General features: G+C 34.1%; 1 protein-coding gene and 1 long non-coding RNA gene across 3 annotated transcripts in view; one reads left to right on the plus strand and one right to left on the minus strand.

Moving 5' to 3' along the window:
• The first annotated feature begins 957 nt into the window (after positions 1-957).
• On the plus strand, positions 958-1482 carry LOC145800676 (uncharacterized). The gene has a single exon (XM_082890404.1). The coding sequence runs from the start codon at positions 958-960 to the stop codon at positions 1480-1482; it is 525 nt and encodes a 174-aa protein (XP_082746530.1).
• Positions 1483-15517: 14035 nt separating this feature from the next.
• Positions 15518-17509, minus strand: part of LOC114267609 (uncharacterized) — a 33880-nt gene continuing 31888 nt past the window's right edge. The window contains exon 5 of one of the 2 annotated variants that reach the window (XR_014342554.1): positions 15518-16024. This is a non-coding gene — a long non-coding RNA (uncharacterized LOC114267609). The remainder of the gene's footprint in view (positions 16025-17509) is intronic. The other variant, XR_014342555.1, reaches the window with a different exon arrangement.

The raw sequence follows: 17509 nt of genomic DNA on the forward strand, positions 1-17509 counted from the left end.
GTACCAAAATGTATTTTATTTATGTTTTGACTTACCAAAATCTATTTTATACAAGTTATGTTTTATTAGTATATTTATAAAAGTTATGTTTTAAAAAGGTTTCAGTTACGTGGTTTTATTTCTGAACCCTATTTGCTTAAAAGGAAATCCATGGATATGTCTGTTTTGCTTTTAAAGAATATTTGGCTATGACCTTATATGAAAATATGTTTTGTAAGTACCATCACGGGAGTCCCACGCCTTGGAGGACTTAAATAACCATTGGCTAGTGAGTCCCATACCTTGGGAGACTGAAATAACCATTGGCTTAGTGATTGACCACTTTGTGGTCCAGTGTTTGTCGTGGATCCATTGACCAGTGTAGTGCTTGGCACTTAGTAATGTACCGTGGTTATGGTTGTATGGTGATTTCCGTATTACATGTTAAATGATCTGAAGTATATGTTAAATGATTTCTGTATTATATGTTATGCATTTAATATCCAACTATTTTTGGCCCAACTAATTATCCATGGTGAATTTTATGCCTTATACTCTTAGTATAATATTTCTCACTCTGCCATGGACTTATAGTTTTTTACCACTTTCAGGTGACATGTCAGGATCAGCGTGTGGGGTAGGCACAAAGCACTTTTATTGATGTATTTTTTTTTATGTAAATATCGGCCTTTTTGGTCAATACATTTTGTAATAAAAATAAAAGCTCCAATGATTATTTTAGTACCCTTATTTAAATATTTCTTCCGCTTGCGTTTATTAATTTGTTTAAAGATTTGGCTGGAGGTAACCTCGGTTACTGGCCATCACGATGCTTAACCCTTGGGTATGGGGAGCGGGTCGTGACACCCCAAGTATGGTGAGATGTGCTCAAACGCTGCCGAATCATTCAACAACTAGGTTTAGAAGGCTCGGTATCTATCCATTACTCAGTTGGTGAATGCGATTAGGGGCCAAATCATGGAGCAGAGGTCTAAACGTAAAGTTAAATCCAGTGATTGGACCGGGGAGCTCTGCCCGAAGATGGAAAAGGTTTTGGAATCGGAGGACAACGACAGTAAGTCGTGGATTGTTAGTCAGTCTGATGACAACGTGTTTGAGGTCTATTCACACCCATCGGTGTTGATCGATTTTGGGACACGTATATGTTCATGTTTCAAGTGGCAATTAAATGGATTCCCATGCTCACATACGGTTGTAGCTTTCCGGAATAGTGGTAAGAACATATCTGACTTCATTGATTCATTTTACCATGTGCACGAGTTTAAGGCGACGTTTTCCAGGGCTATTCACCCAATTCCTACAATGGGAAAACCAAATTTGACAACAATGGATTACCTTATCACACCACCTATTTATAAACGCCTACCTGGAAGGCCCAAACGGAAACGGATCCCATCCAAAAGTGAGGTGGTTAAATGGATTCGGTGCGGGCGTTGCGGCAAAATGGGTCACAATAGGAAAACATGCAAGGAACCAATGTAGTATGGTGGACATGTATGGCGATTATACTTCGCTGCCAAACTATCTTAGCTAATTCACGTCCCTTTATTTTCCATTTGCATTCAAATTTATGTTCATGTTATTAAATCACATACGTTAATTCACAACTACATTACATTTGCGTTATTTCCCAATTCACAACGTCGTCTCTATAAAATAAATGTGGGTTTCCCAATGTTTTTTTTTTTTTTTGTGTATCAGCTTATCATGTTCGTACCCTACAATTTACCGCATTCTTAACGTGAATGTTATCCATTTGTTTCTCGCATGACACTTGGTTTTGCATGTTGCGGCAAAATGTTTTACAACATTATGAAAACATCCACCGAACCAATGTAGCATGGTGGACATGTATGGTGGTTCTATTTCGCTGACAAGTTATCATAGCTAATTCATATACCTTACTTTCCGATTGTTTGCACATTTGTGTACATGTTATTATATCATACATGCTACTTCAAAATTCTAATACTATTGTTTTATTTCATAATTCGCATCGTTCACGCCATATACATATATTTTTTCTCCCAAATGGTTTCTGTTTGCCTATCAGCTTACCATGTCCATACCATACTAATTATTTTATTAAGTTTGCAATGTACTAATTGCATTTTTCGATGCGAGTGTTGTGAGATTTTGCATCATTTTAAAATAAACCAACTTTGGGTTTTGATGCACATTCGACTTCCGGTCACAAATTCAAGTCAATCAGACTACATACTAGCATTGCTTTTTCCCAATACGGCATTAGGTGTGACACCAACGGGTACTAATGCTTACCGTCCGGTGTTTTCCTGCTCACATTACCCTATGATGTCTTTGACACACAATACAATGTTGGGTTGGACGTGAAATGTAGCAACTAAACTTCAATTTCCATTGGGGCAAAATGTTTAACCAAATTAGGGAAACATGCAACGAAACCAATGTGTCGTGCTGGCCATGTATGCTGTTCTACCCAATCAATATTCATACCATTCACCTAAGAATATTGACACAACAAATACGCAAACCGATATCATTTCATAATGGCATTACACCTAATAATTAATAAAATACCGTTCCCAAGTATTGGCTGAACTTCAAAACACTATTTAAGCAAAATAACTTATCCATCTCCAAAACAATACTACCAAAAAATAATCCCAATCGTTCACCACTCAAAAAACTGCCTAAACAAATCAACAACCAAACATCTGGATATTGTTACCATTCAAACATAAATCATAATAAGTGTCACCACTAACACTAAAATACTGAGTCTTGGGTAGGGCCAAACACATTACTTGATTCGTGCACGCAACCCACTTGTCGGGTCATTGATAAACGTCCTCACCATCATTGTGCGCATTGCATTTGGGGTTAGTCCGTCCATCGAAGTGTTAACTTGAATGCCTTGACCATGTTGCCGAATGATCAACCAAACTATAATTGCACAGTTCGACCTGCACCGCAAAACAATTGTCAACGTGCATAATTTAAGGCAGTCCAACACAAATCGTACTACACATCAAAATCAGTAAATCATAAATGCCATCCACAAATCTTATGTGTCCGAACCCTGCTGCGGACAATCCAATACTGTTACCAGCGGTCCATCATAATTTCCATTTTTAGCTCTGTCATTTGCCACCCTCCGGCTATAAAACCTATTGTGGTGGTCAGCCACCCACTGTTTCTGTCAACATCACACGGCAACCATTTAACAAATTACTACGTGCTATTCCTAACATAACGTTACCAACAGCGCATAAAACATTACTAATCCAACACCAACAACATCCATGAAATAGAACACACTAAATAATTACACTGCACACAACCTCAACTAACATTCAAATACTACTTACCACTTTTAACGCCTAATTATAATGTTCATCTCGCATGGCTCATCTCTGTTTCAATGAATTGTAATGCTTCCACGTTCCAGCCTCCACGTTGTGCACCATCACAGTCTAATGCTTCGTATGATATATTGGGTAATGTATGTATCTGTGTCCTTTGGCAGCTTTGATGTGCACATTTAGATATTTTGTCCTCGAAATTGCACTAGGATTGCGCATCATGTCCTGCAAACCATGCTAAAATGTGAGTTCAAATTACACACTTCAACTGTGACTAGGGGTTGTTTAAAGGGATGTGAGTATGTTACAAAGACAATTCGACATACTGAACATACGGTACTGTACACGTACGACGTGTCCCGTGTCTTGCCTTTAACTGCCAACTCCTTCTGTATATCCATCATCACACAACCATACCCGTTGATCACCTGCACCATACCATTTATCATAAATAATGAAGTTCACCATCAGAAACTATAACATCAAATGACCTACAACATCAACCTACTCAACTAACCCATAATGTAAAACTTTGACTCCAAAACAAACTTACGTTCTCGTGTATTGAGCTATGTTTGACCAAATCTCAAATGTCTGTAAAAAGGACTTGGATTCCATTATCCACACCGTCCCAAATTACACCGCTAGAAACAAGTGATCACCATTACTTTCATTTCTACAGTATGACAGTTCTAACACATTACCAATCATACATTAAAAAAAAATCAAACACCACAACTCACCTATCATCGTCAAAGCCGTATGCATTTTCGACCAACTTCCTTTCATCATCGCTCAACAAATTCCGAACTTCATGTTTTCTGTTCATACCAAACCCATTCCATGTCTTCCATTCCATGTCCACATCATCCATGTTGTATATTACTCCAGCTTCAATACCTTTACTAATCGACGGCCTTGCATTATGTTTGTTACGCTAAAATATCCCTATGTACTCATAATCATACAGTTTGAATTCTCGCCTCGGGTTGTTCTTCACCCGCTTCACCAACGATGTAATCATCGGTTCGGCTCTGCATTGCACTTTTGCCCCACTGCCTCCACTTACTACACAGTCAACACCACCATCTTCGCCTAACACCGGATGTGTGACAGTGGGGTGTTCCGTTTTACCCGATGATACACCAAATCTGCATCCAGCAGCACTCCTCATATCAACATCGTCCACAACTTCCACCTCTTCCACGACTGCACCATGTTCGTTTTCCATGTCCTTCCTAACTCACTGTGTGACTTCATGCACCTTACGATCGTCAACGTGATCTTCCAAATTTCTAATTGTTTCTTTCTACTAACCTACCATTGTGTTCAGACATGCGATTTTAGCGTCCTTGGCAACTATAACACTTTTGAATCCAATTAACAGATTTGTAAACTACGCACCAAGCATCCTTTCCATCCACTCCACCCTGCCCTCCAACTCACGGACAAGTTCAGACTTGCCTCTCGATTCGTTTTCTAGCTTTTCAGTTTGACACAATGCCGTGCTAAGTTGCTCGTTGGCTCCATTTCTATCATTGCAAACTGCGTTACCAATAGGTGTGCTTGATAGGTGCAGAAGGTCTGGGAACAATACTAGCCACGTTTCCCCTGATGCTAGCATCTCATTGAACTCCTTCATCTCATAATCAGGCAATCCACTTCGTTTAACATCCGAGCTGTTAACTGACTTACCATTCGTCACGTTATCCAGTTTCAATTCAACATTCCTTCCAAATGGCGAATCAGGTTGCCAACAGTCAAAACTTGGTTCTACGTCATTTCCCCCTTCAATACGCACATCAGCCCTACCACTAGGCCACGAACTCATTGGATCAACCTCCAATATTACTACCTCATCCTTGTTTGGCGTATCTATGGCCGTCATCGACTTAACAAAATAACGTTCCACGACCGTCGTAGCAAGTTTACCACAATTCACCTACAACAGACCCCATACGTCACAACAACATTTAATGAAATACGTATGGACTAAGCATAATAATCCAATGTTTCATACCTCGATGCAGCCCTCCACTGCTAAATCAATGGATTTAAGCTTGACAACTAGAGTTGCGATGTTCCATCTGCAAAATTGTGGCGACACATTACGCCGTTCCGGTTAAAGTAAAGTGTGTGTTCGCAAATGAGAAACTACAACCATTAAACACAAATACATGCAGTTACACAAAACAATCAATAACTACATAGTGTACGCATGCAAAACATTAAAAGAATAGAGTTTTGCAGTGTCGTACCAGCAATGCCATAACACATCCAGTAACCTTTTCTGGTTTGTTGTGCAACTCATTCAACGAACCAACCAAAGCATTACGTATTGCTGCTACCCAATCGTACGAACGCCATGTCTCCAGCTTGTTAATTACACAGACAAATGACTAGCCAATGGGCTCACTCGTGTTAGCAAAAAATAGTTTCGCACATATATATAGACAAAGTAATTTTGCAACATCTTCCTCGTCTTGTTCAGTCTTGCCATGCACTACTCTAGTAATAAATCTTTTATCACTTTTGAAGAAATCCCGACTAACATTGGGGCAACGACGCTGAATAAAATTAGATGGCGCCTTCACACCCGGCGAAAAATCCAGCGTCTCCTTTCTACATTGAATCCCAAACAGTAATTGAATGTCGCTGTTCTGTACCGGCAGACCAACCCCCCCAACGCAGAATTTCTCATCTACAGGATTGTACGTCAGGATTACACAAACACCGTTGCATCACATTTTTTAAATGCCTTCGGATTGAGTTTGTGCACACGGATTCTTTCTATTATCAACCAAAATGGCATCTTCTGCAGTTGTCGAATATGTCCCGCACTAAACTCCAACTCTAGAACAGTTTCAATCACATCCACAACATTCAACTGGTACATAAGCTTAGACATATCGACTTCATTTTTCCTCCCACAGACGACACTCACCTTCTTCTTCTTGAATGGCAGTTGTGCTTGTCTTCTTAGCGCCATTCTAGTTGACGTTTGCACCGACAACGATGAACGCCATGCACGCCACCCACACCGGCGTGGCAAACCTTCCTGTCCCAGCGTTACCTGCCACATCAATCACAACACCACATTTACAAAAAAAGTCAATCCATCATCTGGATTTTCTCAACCCACTACACAACATAATTAATCCAACTAATCTACATAACATAATGACAAACAAAGATACGACACATTAGGCACCTACATCCCGTGACATTCCCCAAAAAACACAATGTACTCCCACAATGTAAACTCAACATTTCGAAACTTACATGACCCAACTGCACCCTAACATGTTGACGCATGTGCGCAAGTAAATCATGGACATTCAAAATAGTAAACCAACCAAACTAATGGACAGAAACAATTAATTACTCAAATGATTAACATTAACACAACAGTTTCACATACAACTTCACAAATTACATTATGTCGATCACTTATCGCACACATAACACAAATGTACGACACTGCTATTTTGTGCAACACAATTATTGCACATTGTAACATTCACAAAGCCCCAGAACCCCAAGCCATCAAATGTTGTTACAACCTTGTATCACCATACCCCTGCAACATTTGCAAGCATACATCCTTCCTCTGCCCCCCAACAATACTAACATTAAAACATATTAACCCAACACTCACAAAATCAAAAATGTTAACAAAGCGTAAGCTTATTTACATATGTACAACATCACATTCTTAATCACTGGTACCCCCACCTCAATTAATAACACAAACATTAACTATAACACTAACTAAAACACCATGCATCCACAACTCTATACACACGCATAACATTACAAATGGGAACAATGTTCACAACACCACCTAATGTCCACAACAAACAGCATTTCAACAACATTGAATTTCCAATAATTGACTTTGATGGCCTATTTTTCCACAAATGTTCAACGTAACATCGAAAATGACTAATACCTGTTGCCATCGCACCATCACACGGTCAACGATGCCTCTGACGGCCTGCTCTAACGTTTCCAGTGTTTCACTGACAACGTCAATCGCACGCCAAAAAACACCACCTCCCACATCGTTTCGCAGATGCAGCGTTTGTAGGAAGGGTTTTTCAAAAGTTAGGGTTTTGATTGTGTTCTATAATGTTATTTATGGGAATGAACTTGAAGAAAGGCAACGTTGTCAAATCAAACACCCAAATTCAAACAGGAATGAATATCAACAATGAAACATCCCCTACAAAAACATTGTCGTTCCAACTTTTCACCTCCCGCATTGTTTACAATGGAGGAAAAAAGGGAAAAAGCCTATAGTAATCTTCGGGTATTTTGGTTAATGCAACATCAACAAACCCCTTATTTACCCCTTCCAAACAACATTATCTCACTTGCCGTTCGAGGGCTACAACGAAAATTCCATTCACTTGGGACCTTTCAATCTTTCAAAAAAAATGCAGGGCCATATTGTTCAAACTATAAGTTAGGATTTATTGGTTTTTTTTCCTTTTTCATTTTTAGTTTTCAGTTTATATTTACAAAAATTTAAAAAGTTGTCAAAAAAACTTATTTGATAATTTTTTTGATTTATAAATAGTTGTCTCAGTTTATAAATTTGAGGAAAAAACATAAACTCAAAAAATGAGTTTACGTTGGTTTTTAAACAGAAATTTTAAAATTTGTTTAAATAATTTGACTAACAATTTTTTTTTTTCAATTAATTTTTTTTTCAATTATTTTTTTTTTCACATAATTTTTTTTTCAAATAATTTTCTTTCAATATTATTTTTTTTTAATTATAATGTGTATGATCCCATTGTCATAAATAATAAAAAATAAATATAAATATTTTAGATTTGAATAAACATATTTTTTAGTTTATGTTTTTAAATTTTTTTAAATATTTTGTTCAAACCAAATGCCTTTGTAGTTTATGTTTTTCTAAAAATAAATAAAAACCAGTTTATAAAATTTTTGTAAAGATAAATAAAAAAACGTAAATGTTACCAAACGCTACCTTAATAAATAATTTTTTTATCTCAATAATGAAAAAATTAAATTTCGAATAATATACTTTGGAAAAAAATAATTAAAAAAACTATAAAAATCCTTATTTAGAGCAACTCCAATGGTTTGCCATTAGAGAACCATTGGAGCTGCCATTGCTATAATATAACAGCAATGGTTGAAAAGTGGTGCTCCAATGGTTGAATATAGCAAATGCCAAAACTTGTACCAAATTTCACACAAGTTTTGACAACTGTCGTATGTCTCAACTCAGCCAAAACAAATAAATTATTGCAAAACCAAATTTTTGCAAAACCAAACACAAAAACTATTAAAGAATTAGTGGGTTGCACATGCATTGCATGTGTAATTCAAAAAAAAAAAAGAAGAAGTAATAGTATAAGAATAATGATAAAAGAAATATGTACATATAATATTTGTTGCTCAAGTTGTAAGGGCTTGTTTGGCCAAACTCATGATCTTGGCTTCAAGTTTTATCCTTTTTCTTTTTACATTAATATCAACTACAGAGATATTTAGGGAAAACCCAAAATATGAGTCACAAATGTGCCAACAAAACAAGGAACATTCACTTTATATATGAGAATAGATATTAGGTGTTGTTTGATAAAATTGAAAATTAAGTAAAAAAATTGTTGAATTTTTTAATCTAAAAAACTGTTTGCTATGTAATGAAATTTAAGTATTGATTTAATTAAGCTGTTTGATCTATACAAGTAGCAGAAGTCTGAAAAATAATTAAAATTTTTATTTTGTTTTTTTACCTTTTACATTGAAATTTTTCATTAAATTATTTTATCACACTAATATAATTGCTAAAAAAAATAATATCGCTTATACCCCTAAATTATACCTTAAAACTAAGCAAAAATCACAAAACGGAACCAAAAAAGAAAAAAAGGGAAGGGGATTGATGATATCGCTTGTAACAGACACATTGAGTTGAGTATTGAACCAGGAACATTTTATAGTAACACTGGCGTAGGTTAGAGTTTAAATACTTATCTCAACTAGTTGTCCAATGTCCTCCTTTTTCCAAAATTACTCAAACCAAAATTACTGAGATTTAGTTTGGTTAGATAGATAATACAAGAAAGTAAAAAAAAAAAAAAAAGAAAAAGAAAAAAAAATTATGTATTTGTTTAGATAGAGAGTTAATGGAAACTAATGTGCTTGGTAAAGCTTTCAAAACTCAATTCCACCTCTTGGTTTGAGTGTGGTATTTGGTTGCAGTTTTCAAAAATTGATTCTACACCCATTTTTGAAAATACGTCTATCCGGTCATCCTTCCGGACGTCCCCCAATTGACCGGAACAGTGTTCGTGTCTTTTTTTTTTAATATTTTAAATAAAAAATATTTTTGAAATTTTTTTTATGAGGTTTGAATAGAATTTTGGGTTGTGTGTTTGGTTATGAGTTATAAGTTTTTGAATCAAATATCATATGTCATATCAAAAATTTCAAACTCAATTCAAAACTGTTTTCAAAACTTATAACCAAACAAATTTTCCACACTTAAATCATAATTCCAAAACTCACAAACTTAAAATAAAACTTTATTATCAAATCATAATTCTAAAATTCTACCAAACGCTACCTAAAGTTTCTTGTACAACTCAAACTAGCATATTAGTTAGGCTAATAATTTCTTGCAAAATATACAGGGAAATTTATTTTTTTCTTACAAATCTTGACAAGGTTTATTTTATTTTCCTTTTTGCTCATATTTCTTCCCTACAATTCCTTGTTATGCTGTGATTATTATTTTTTCCCATCATTTTCTTACAAAATTTTTCATCTAGTCAAATGCATGCAAGAAAATAAATTTTCATTTGTCTTCCTTTCTTTCACTTCACTTTCTGCTATTTTCATTTTCTACCATCCATTTCTTTCTAAACAAACGGAGCCTAAGAGAAATATTATTTTTCCCTCTAAATTATTATGCAAAAATTAATTTTGTATTCAAATTTTGTCTTATTTTAATTTGATATTTAAATTTTTTGAAATTTGATCAATTTACTCCCATCGGTTGATTGTAGATCGTTTGATTCCATCTACATTCAAACGGAATGTGCTGACGTGACACTAAATTTCATTTGGAACTTTATTTTACCTCCTAAATTACACCTTAAAAATCAATTAGCCCCCAAATATTAAAAAAATTAAATTAAAATATTTAATAAATAATTTTTTATGTCAATAATGAAAAAATTAAATTTCAAATAATATACTTTGTAAAAAAAATATTAAAATCCTCATTTAGAATTGTTTTTTTAAGTCTCAAATTATCTCAAATCGATCATGGAGAAACTCTTTGAGCCGAAATTTCTTGGCTACTCTATATGTGTGCGCATGTGCAATTATAACTAGTTTATTCTCCGAATTAATTTCAATAAAATTGATCGACTAATAGTAATTTCATAATTGAGCGAGTAAAAATTTAGATCACCCTTACTATGAGAGTATCTTCTTTTGAAATTAGAAAATTTATATTGAACAATAAAAATGAATATGTCGAGATTTACCTATAAAATCGAGATTACCTACTCAATCGTATCATCGATTGAATGACAATTTAACGTAAAAGTTACTAATTATCATCTAAAGAATACTCAACAAGACAACACTCAATTTTTATTTAAAATTTAATTTTTTTTAATTTTTGAGATAAATAATTATTAATTAAATATTAAATTTTTTTAAAAAAAAATATTTGGAGGGCTAATTGATTTTTAACGTATAGTTTAACGGGTAAAATGAAATTCCGAATGAAATTTGATGTCACGTTAACACATTCCATTTGATTGTAGACAGAATCAAACGGCGGAGGATAAATTGATCAAATTTTAAAAAATTTCGGTGTCAAATTAAAATAAGACGAAATTTGGGTGCTAAATTGCTTTTTGCACAATAATTTGGGAGACAAAATGATATTTCCACAATTACTAAACTATATAAGCAAAGCGTCCAAATAGAAGTGCACAAACAAAGCTCTAAAACTATTAAAGAATTAGTGAGCTGCACACGCAATGTGTGCACAATTAAAAAAAAAATGTAATACTATAAGAATAATGATAAAAGAAATATGTACATATAATATTTGTTACTCAAGTTGTAAGGGCTTGCTTCACCAAACCCATGATATTTGTTTCAAGTCTTGTCCTTACAAAGGTATTTTGAAAAAAAACCCAAAATATGAGTCACAAATGTACCAACACCACAAGGAACCTTCACTATATATATTAGAATAGATAGAGGTATTTTGGAAAAACCCAAAATATGAGTCACAAATACACGAACACCACAAGGAACCTTCACTTTATATATTAAAATAGATATTAGGTATTGTTTGATAAAACTGAAAACTAAAAATTAAGTACAAAAAACTGAATGCTAAATTTTTTAATCTAAAAAGCTATTTGCTATGTATTAAAATTTAAGTGTTGATTCAATTAAGCTATTTAATCTATACAAGTAGTTGAAGTTTGAAAAATAATTAAAATTTGTATTTTGTCTTTTTACCATTTACATTGAAATATTTCTTTAAATTATTTCATCACACTAATATAATTGGTAAAAAAAATATTATAATCGTAATTATAACATTATATTTCAAAATTTTAAAAGATTATGATTATTAGGAATTTTCTTTCTTATATAGGTACTAAATCATTCATGCAATAAAATAATAATTGCAAAGATAATTAATTAAAACTTATTTCTTATTTCATCATTTTGCTCATATATCACCAATATCAAATATCCATGGAATCCTTTCACATGTAGGAACCATAAAATTTATCAAACATTACCTTAGAAAATTGGAGACAAAAAAAAAAAAAAAATGTTCTTCAATTTCTACTAATAACTAAAAAATTGTCAATGTGAAAATATGATAATTATATTTATAACTCGCATAGGTTGAGCATTGCAATTTGCTCATGTAAGTTGAGTATAAAATTTTGATCAGCTTGTGTCGATCTCTCTCCTATTTCTAAGCTTTATAAATTCTTCCCATGTTGGAGGTTGTTGCCATGGCCATTCACATTGTTGAGCTCTTCAAAAAATCTGTCTGTAATGCACATTCTCCTAAGAAAATTGTGTATGGTTACACAAGCAATTACAATATTCCTTTGCGTAGTAAACGTATATGTAGGCATCTTCTTTAATATTGGAAAACAAGTCTTCAATACTCCAAAAGCACGTTCAATCACATTCCTTAATTTAGTATGTGATTGGTTGAATCGCTCTTCTTTTGTTCTAGGACAACAATTATTTCAAAATTCAAATAACCAATATCGCACGTTACGACAAGGTGTCATAAATCCACAAGTATGTGTATACGTTGCATCACATAAAAAGAACCTTCTCTGTACAAAAGAATAAAAAATTATCATAATATATAAAATGAGAAATTAATATAAAATAATCACTTAACCTAGAGGAAGAATCGGAAAGTTGTTAGTTGGATCACTCATGGTCTCTTTTAACACTCTTAGAGTCATGTGCTATCCCTTCCCAACTAGTCCAAACATATGTGAACACCATATCAAAATCACATATAGCAAGAACATTTTGGTAACAATCGCTCCTTCCCCTTCCCTTATAAGGAGCTTGTTGGTCAAGTGGTATAGCAGCAGAAATAAATATTCCATCAGGTGCACCCATTGCACCCTTTAAAAGCATAAATTTATCAATGTAAAAAACTTTAAAATTTCTAATAACTTAAGAGAGAATTACATATTTTATATAATTTTAATAAATGAAAATTTTCGTAACTAAAACTTATAATATTACCTTAAATATTTCTCTTACACAACGATTACACTGAATGTAATTTGTAAGGGAATTATATGAAGTGGGAACAATAATTTCTTTTGAGAAATTGAGCATCACATAACACTTCATAGAATTACTGATGTATTGTTTGTGTTGAATGGTTGAATCTTTGCTTAACAAAACGATTTCGTATATTTTGACTCAATACTACGAGAAACATAGCCACATTTTCTTCTACAGATATATAATGATTATCTTCAAGCCACCCTCTAGCCCAAAAATGACCACATATATGTACAAATGCTTACTTTTTCATCCTTAGCATTTCTTGACAATGTGATTCATTTCCATCAAGAATTTCTTTCAAATATGTAGCTCCTCTCCACAAAGAATCAGCATATGACCTCCTTTCTCCCCTCCTAGTACATTTTTTCTCAATATTTTTATTATAAAAATAATCGCAATAATCTTTAATGCACTCTTCTGCTTCTCAGACAACATCTTCCTGATATTTTAATAATATCGAAATTAGATTAACATAAAACAAAATATCAATTTAAAATACACATCCAAATTAAAACATTGCAAATGTCCTCAAAAAAAAAAAAAAAAAAAAACATTGCAAACAAATCCATCAATGATAAATATATTAATTGAAAAATAAAGTTCCAACCAAATTATTATAAAAACAACCCTAAACAATGTATTCAAAATTCTCTAAGCATTTCGTATTCATAAATTCAAAATAGTCCTATTTTTAACTATTTCTAGTTTCTGACGTAGCAACATCCATTGCTCTCTATGTGCCTTACTCTCACAAAAAATACTACACGCAATTATATATAATGGGTTAGTCATTTCACAAAGTTGTATCTCATCCAAAATCTAATTGCATTCTTCTATACTAGGCCCTTTAGAAATCTGCAATATTTCAAGCGTTTCAAGTAGTTGTTCATCAAGATCACCATATTTGTTTTTTTTTTTTTTTTTTGACGTTTATTTGCAAATTTTGCCACATCCTTTGGTGAAGGTGTCTCAATAAATTCATCATCACGATTAATCGGTAGGTAACCCTTCTTTCAATGGGCCCCATGAAAATTTTCCAGTTGCTCTAATACCATCAAATAATGCTTTTAGCTCATTTGTACGTTATAAACCAACATATCAAAATTGTTTTGCCTTAGGCAAATAGGTGAAAGAGCTACTGAACGTCCTCTAAGACTATCGAACTACTCCTCGGCAGTCAACGGGTTAAACGCCTTACTCACTCACCTATGGGATGGAGACAATCATTCCCTTAGAAGTTGGCCTTCCTACCATCCGTTCTGAGATCTTTGAGCCAATAAACAACAACGAAGCCATTGCCTAAGCTCAAGACATAGTCGAAGAGCGCAGGGAAGTTGTTCTCATTCGATTAGCTTGCTTTTCGTGTTCCTTTCGGATACGATAGCCCTACAGTTCGGACTCCCGTGGTTCTAAATCTAATTTCACAAGTGCAATGTGAAATAGATAAATACAAATGAGTCCAAATCTGACAATTCTTTTGAAAAATCGATTTTGAATCAAAATGCCAAAAATGGACTGCTTTGCCAGATTACAGAGTCACCACCTAAATATTTTTTTTGAAAAATTTAGGAAACCCGAGGCTCATGCCAAAGGCCACTTATCCGTCATCACCAAAGTGTCTCGGCTCGAGAACTTAGATACGAGAGGGGAAGGTTATGATTTGAGCACCTTACTCGCCCGATCAAAGATCGGCCTCTACTAATCATGATGTGATTCTTATTTACATTATATGCTCTTGTTCCGATTTATTAGACTATTTTTACTATATGTTGCACACAAGTATAGAATAATTTACAAAAGTTGAAACATTTTGATTTTATGTTTGTTTTGAAAAATTGTTTTGAATATGTGCCATTTGAAAAAATGATCTCATATGTACATTAATCAATCTATCTCAAGTTAAGCAATTAGCCTTCATCCACAGGCATTCGAACAAGTATATTACTTAAGCATTTAGCCTCATGGTATTATGCTTGACATGACAACAATCACACTCATGCAACGTGCTAAAGCAAAAAATGCTTACCTAGTACTCCAAGGCAAGCCAAAAGAGAGCAAAATAGTTAGAAAAAAATGCATGATCCTAACTAATGCAACTTGACTAAGGCAACACAGACAAAATACAATTAATAGGCTCGACTACTAATATGGCATGTGAGACAATTTGATAACATGCAGTTAAACACGTATTCAAGTAAGAATTTTGAAACTTGACATCATTTTGCATGATGAGCTAAACCTTTATGTATTTAAAACAAATGGATGCAAATCATGAAAAATGCTAAAGAAAACATGATGGTACATGCAATCCATCATAAGCAAGTAAACAAAAAGGAGAAAGAAATGGGGGTTGAAAGACATACACAATATTACATATTTGCCCTCGCACAAGAGGATCCGAATAAATGTCCTAGCTAATTACTACGAACTAACTAACTATTACAATACCAAAAATAAATGAATCAACTATTTTAGCTAATTATTTACAAGTGAGAACCAATTAAGTACAAGACAAAATTAATTAACTAAGCTATTACAAATAATTACACTGAATTAATTACAAGATAGTAATTAACAAGCCACAGGAAGGAAGTGCTTATGCATGAAATACGGATTTGCCACCCAAAAATACCCCTGTTTAGCTGCCAGAATGATGCTGTTTTGTAGTTAGAAAATTGCACTGTTCACCTCAGCCTTAACTCTGTTCTGCAGGGAAACAAAAAAGACACTGCCTGGCTGAAAAAGGTAGTTGGCCGGCCAGAAGAAGTGGTCGTCCATACAGTAAAGTGGCTAGCCGGCTACTAATGTTTGGTACTGCTCTGCTGCAACAGACATGAAACAGAGTATTTCAGGGGATGTTTGTCCACCCTACCCCTCCTTATCATCAAACAGATCAAAGAATAGGTAGGCTTGATTCGCAAGCCATCAATTGACGCAAATTCATTGCGTGGTGACTTACGAACCAAGGGATACAATCTCAATAAATGACAATGAAAGACTCGCAAAACCTCCTCCCTATCATAGAATTGATCAAGGGAAGTGGTTGACATTGACTCTTGAACCATTTTCATCACGAACAAGTATGAAACGACTCAAGACTCAAGGGGTTCAATTGACGTACGATTGAACCCAAGTTGATTTCATTATCTTGTTTTATTTTAGCCCCAATTTTATTACATGTTTTAATTACCTTTCCATTCATTAGTCATTTTAGTCCAATAATAAAGATTAAGTCCACTAATGGAGAGGAGTGTCAAACAAAGGATTGTTTTGGACATGAGAGAGAGGTCATGCCTTTGGTAATGAATCTCCGAAGAGATTAAACCATTAAGCACGGATTTCTCTTTCTCAAACTTAAACAATACTTATTTGAAACAACTCTCAAAGTAATAGAAAAGCCAAGAAAAGAGGGAGAGTGCAGAGGTGATTAGAGGTGAACACTAGTATGGAAAGCTTGAAATAAAGGCTATCAACTCAAATAGGTTGGTGTCTAATGCCTAAAACACCAAACCTATGAGGACCACTATACTACATGCCTACTATACAAAGCATAAATGAAATAAACAACATAAAATAGTCCTAGAATAGCTAAAAACAGTGCTGAAATTCTAAGAGAAAAGCTTGAAAAAGTTAGCTAAAATAACAAGGACATGAAGCTAGTAAACAAGCACGAGGAGGGGAGGTTAACCCCTCCATTTTTGGGACTTTAAAACTACATTTTTGGCCACTGAAAGCCCCTAAAATTCAGTGGCAAAAAGCTCAAAAAAAAAAAAAAAAAAAGTTGATGAAGAGATGGGAAACACAAGGGCAAAAGCTTGGGATACAAGGTACAAAAAAGGGTGGTCCACCCCTCTACTTTGGATAGCTTTTAACCACAAGTTTCAGCCCATAAAAACAGTTGAAAAATAATTCAAAAACAGCAAATAAAGATAGGAAATAAATAAGGAAAAGAAGCTAGAAGTATGTCTCTCGAAGAGGAGTAACCCCTTGGAGTTATAAACCACCAATTTCTCACCTTCAAGAACTAATATTCAAGCTCAATAACCTCAACAAAGAACCCTTAAAATTTGGTTTAGGAAGTCTAGGTGAGGTGTGTGTAGGTTGCAAGGAAGATAGATATTTTTTCCAAGAATTTGGCTTCACCAAAATTTTCTAACCTAATTTTATGAGAGGGGGTCAAGTATATATAGAAAATTATGTTACTCCCTCGGAAATATCAGTATAGAAACAGTTGGTGTAGTGCATGCACTTGTGGAAACAGTTGGCAAAAATATCTGTTTTTACTGACACAAGTGACCGACCGGCCA

Source organism: Camellia sinensis, chromosome 10, assembly GCF_055761805.1.
Source record: "Camellia sinensis isolate YWXY chromosome 10, ASM5576180v1, whole genome shotgun sequence".
Lineage (NCBI taxonomy): Eukaryota > Viridiplantae > Streptophyta > Magnoliopsida > Ericales > Theaceae > Camellia > Camellia sinensis.

Coding starts and splice junctions, on each gene's coding strand:
- LOC145800676 (XM_082890404.1), top strand. CDS start 958: ATGGAGCAGAGGTCTAAACGTAAAGTTAAATCCAGTGATTGGACCGGG.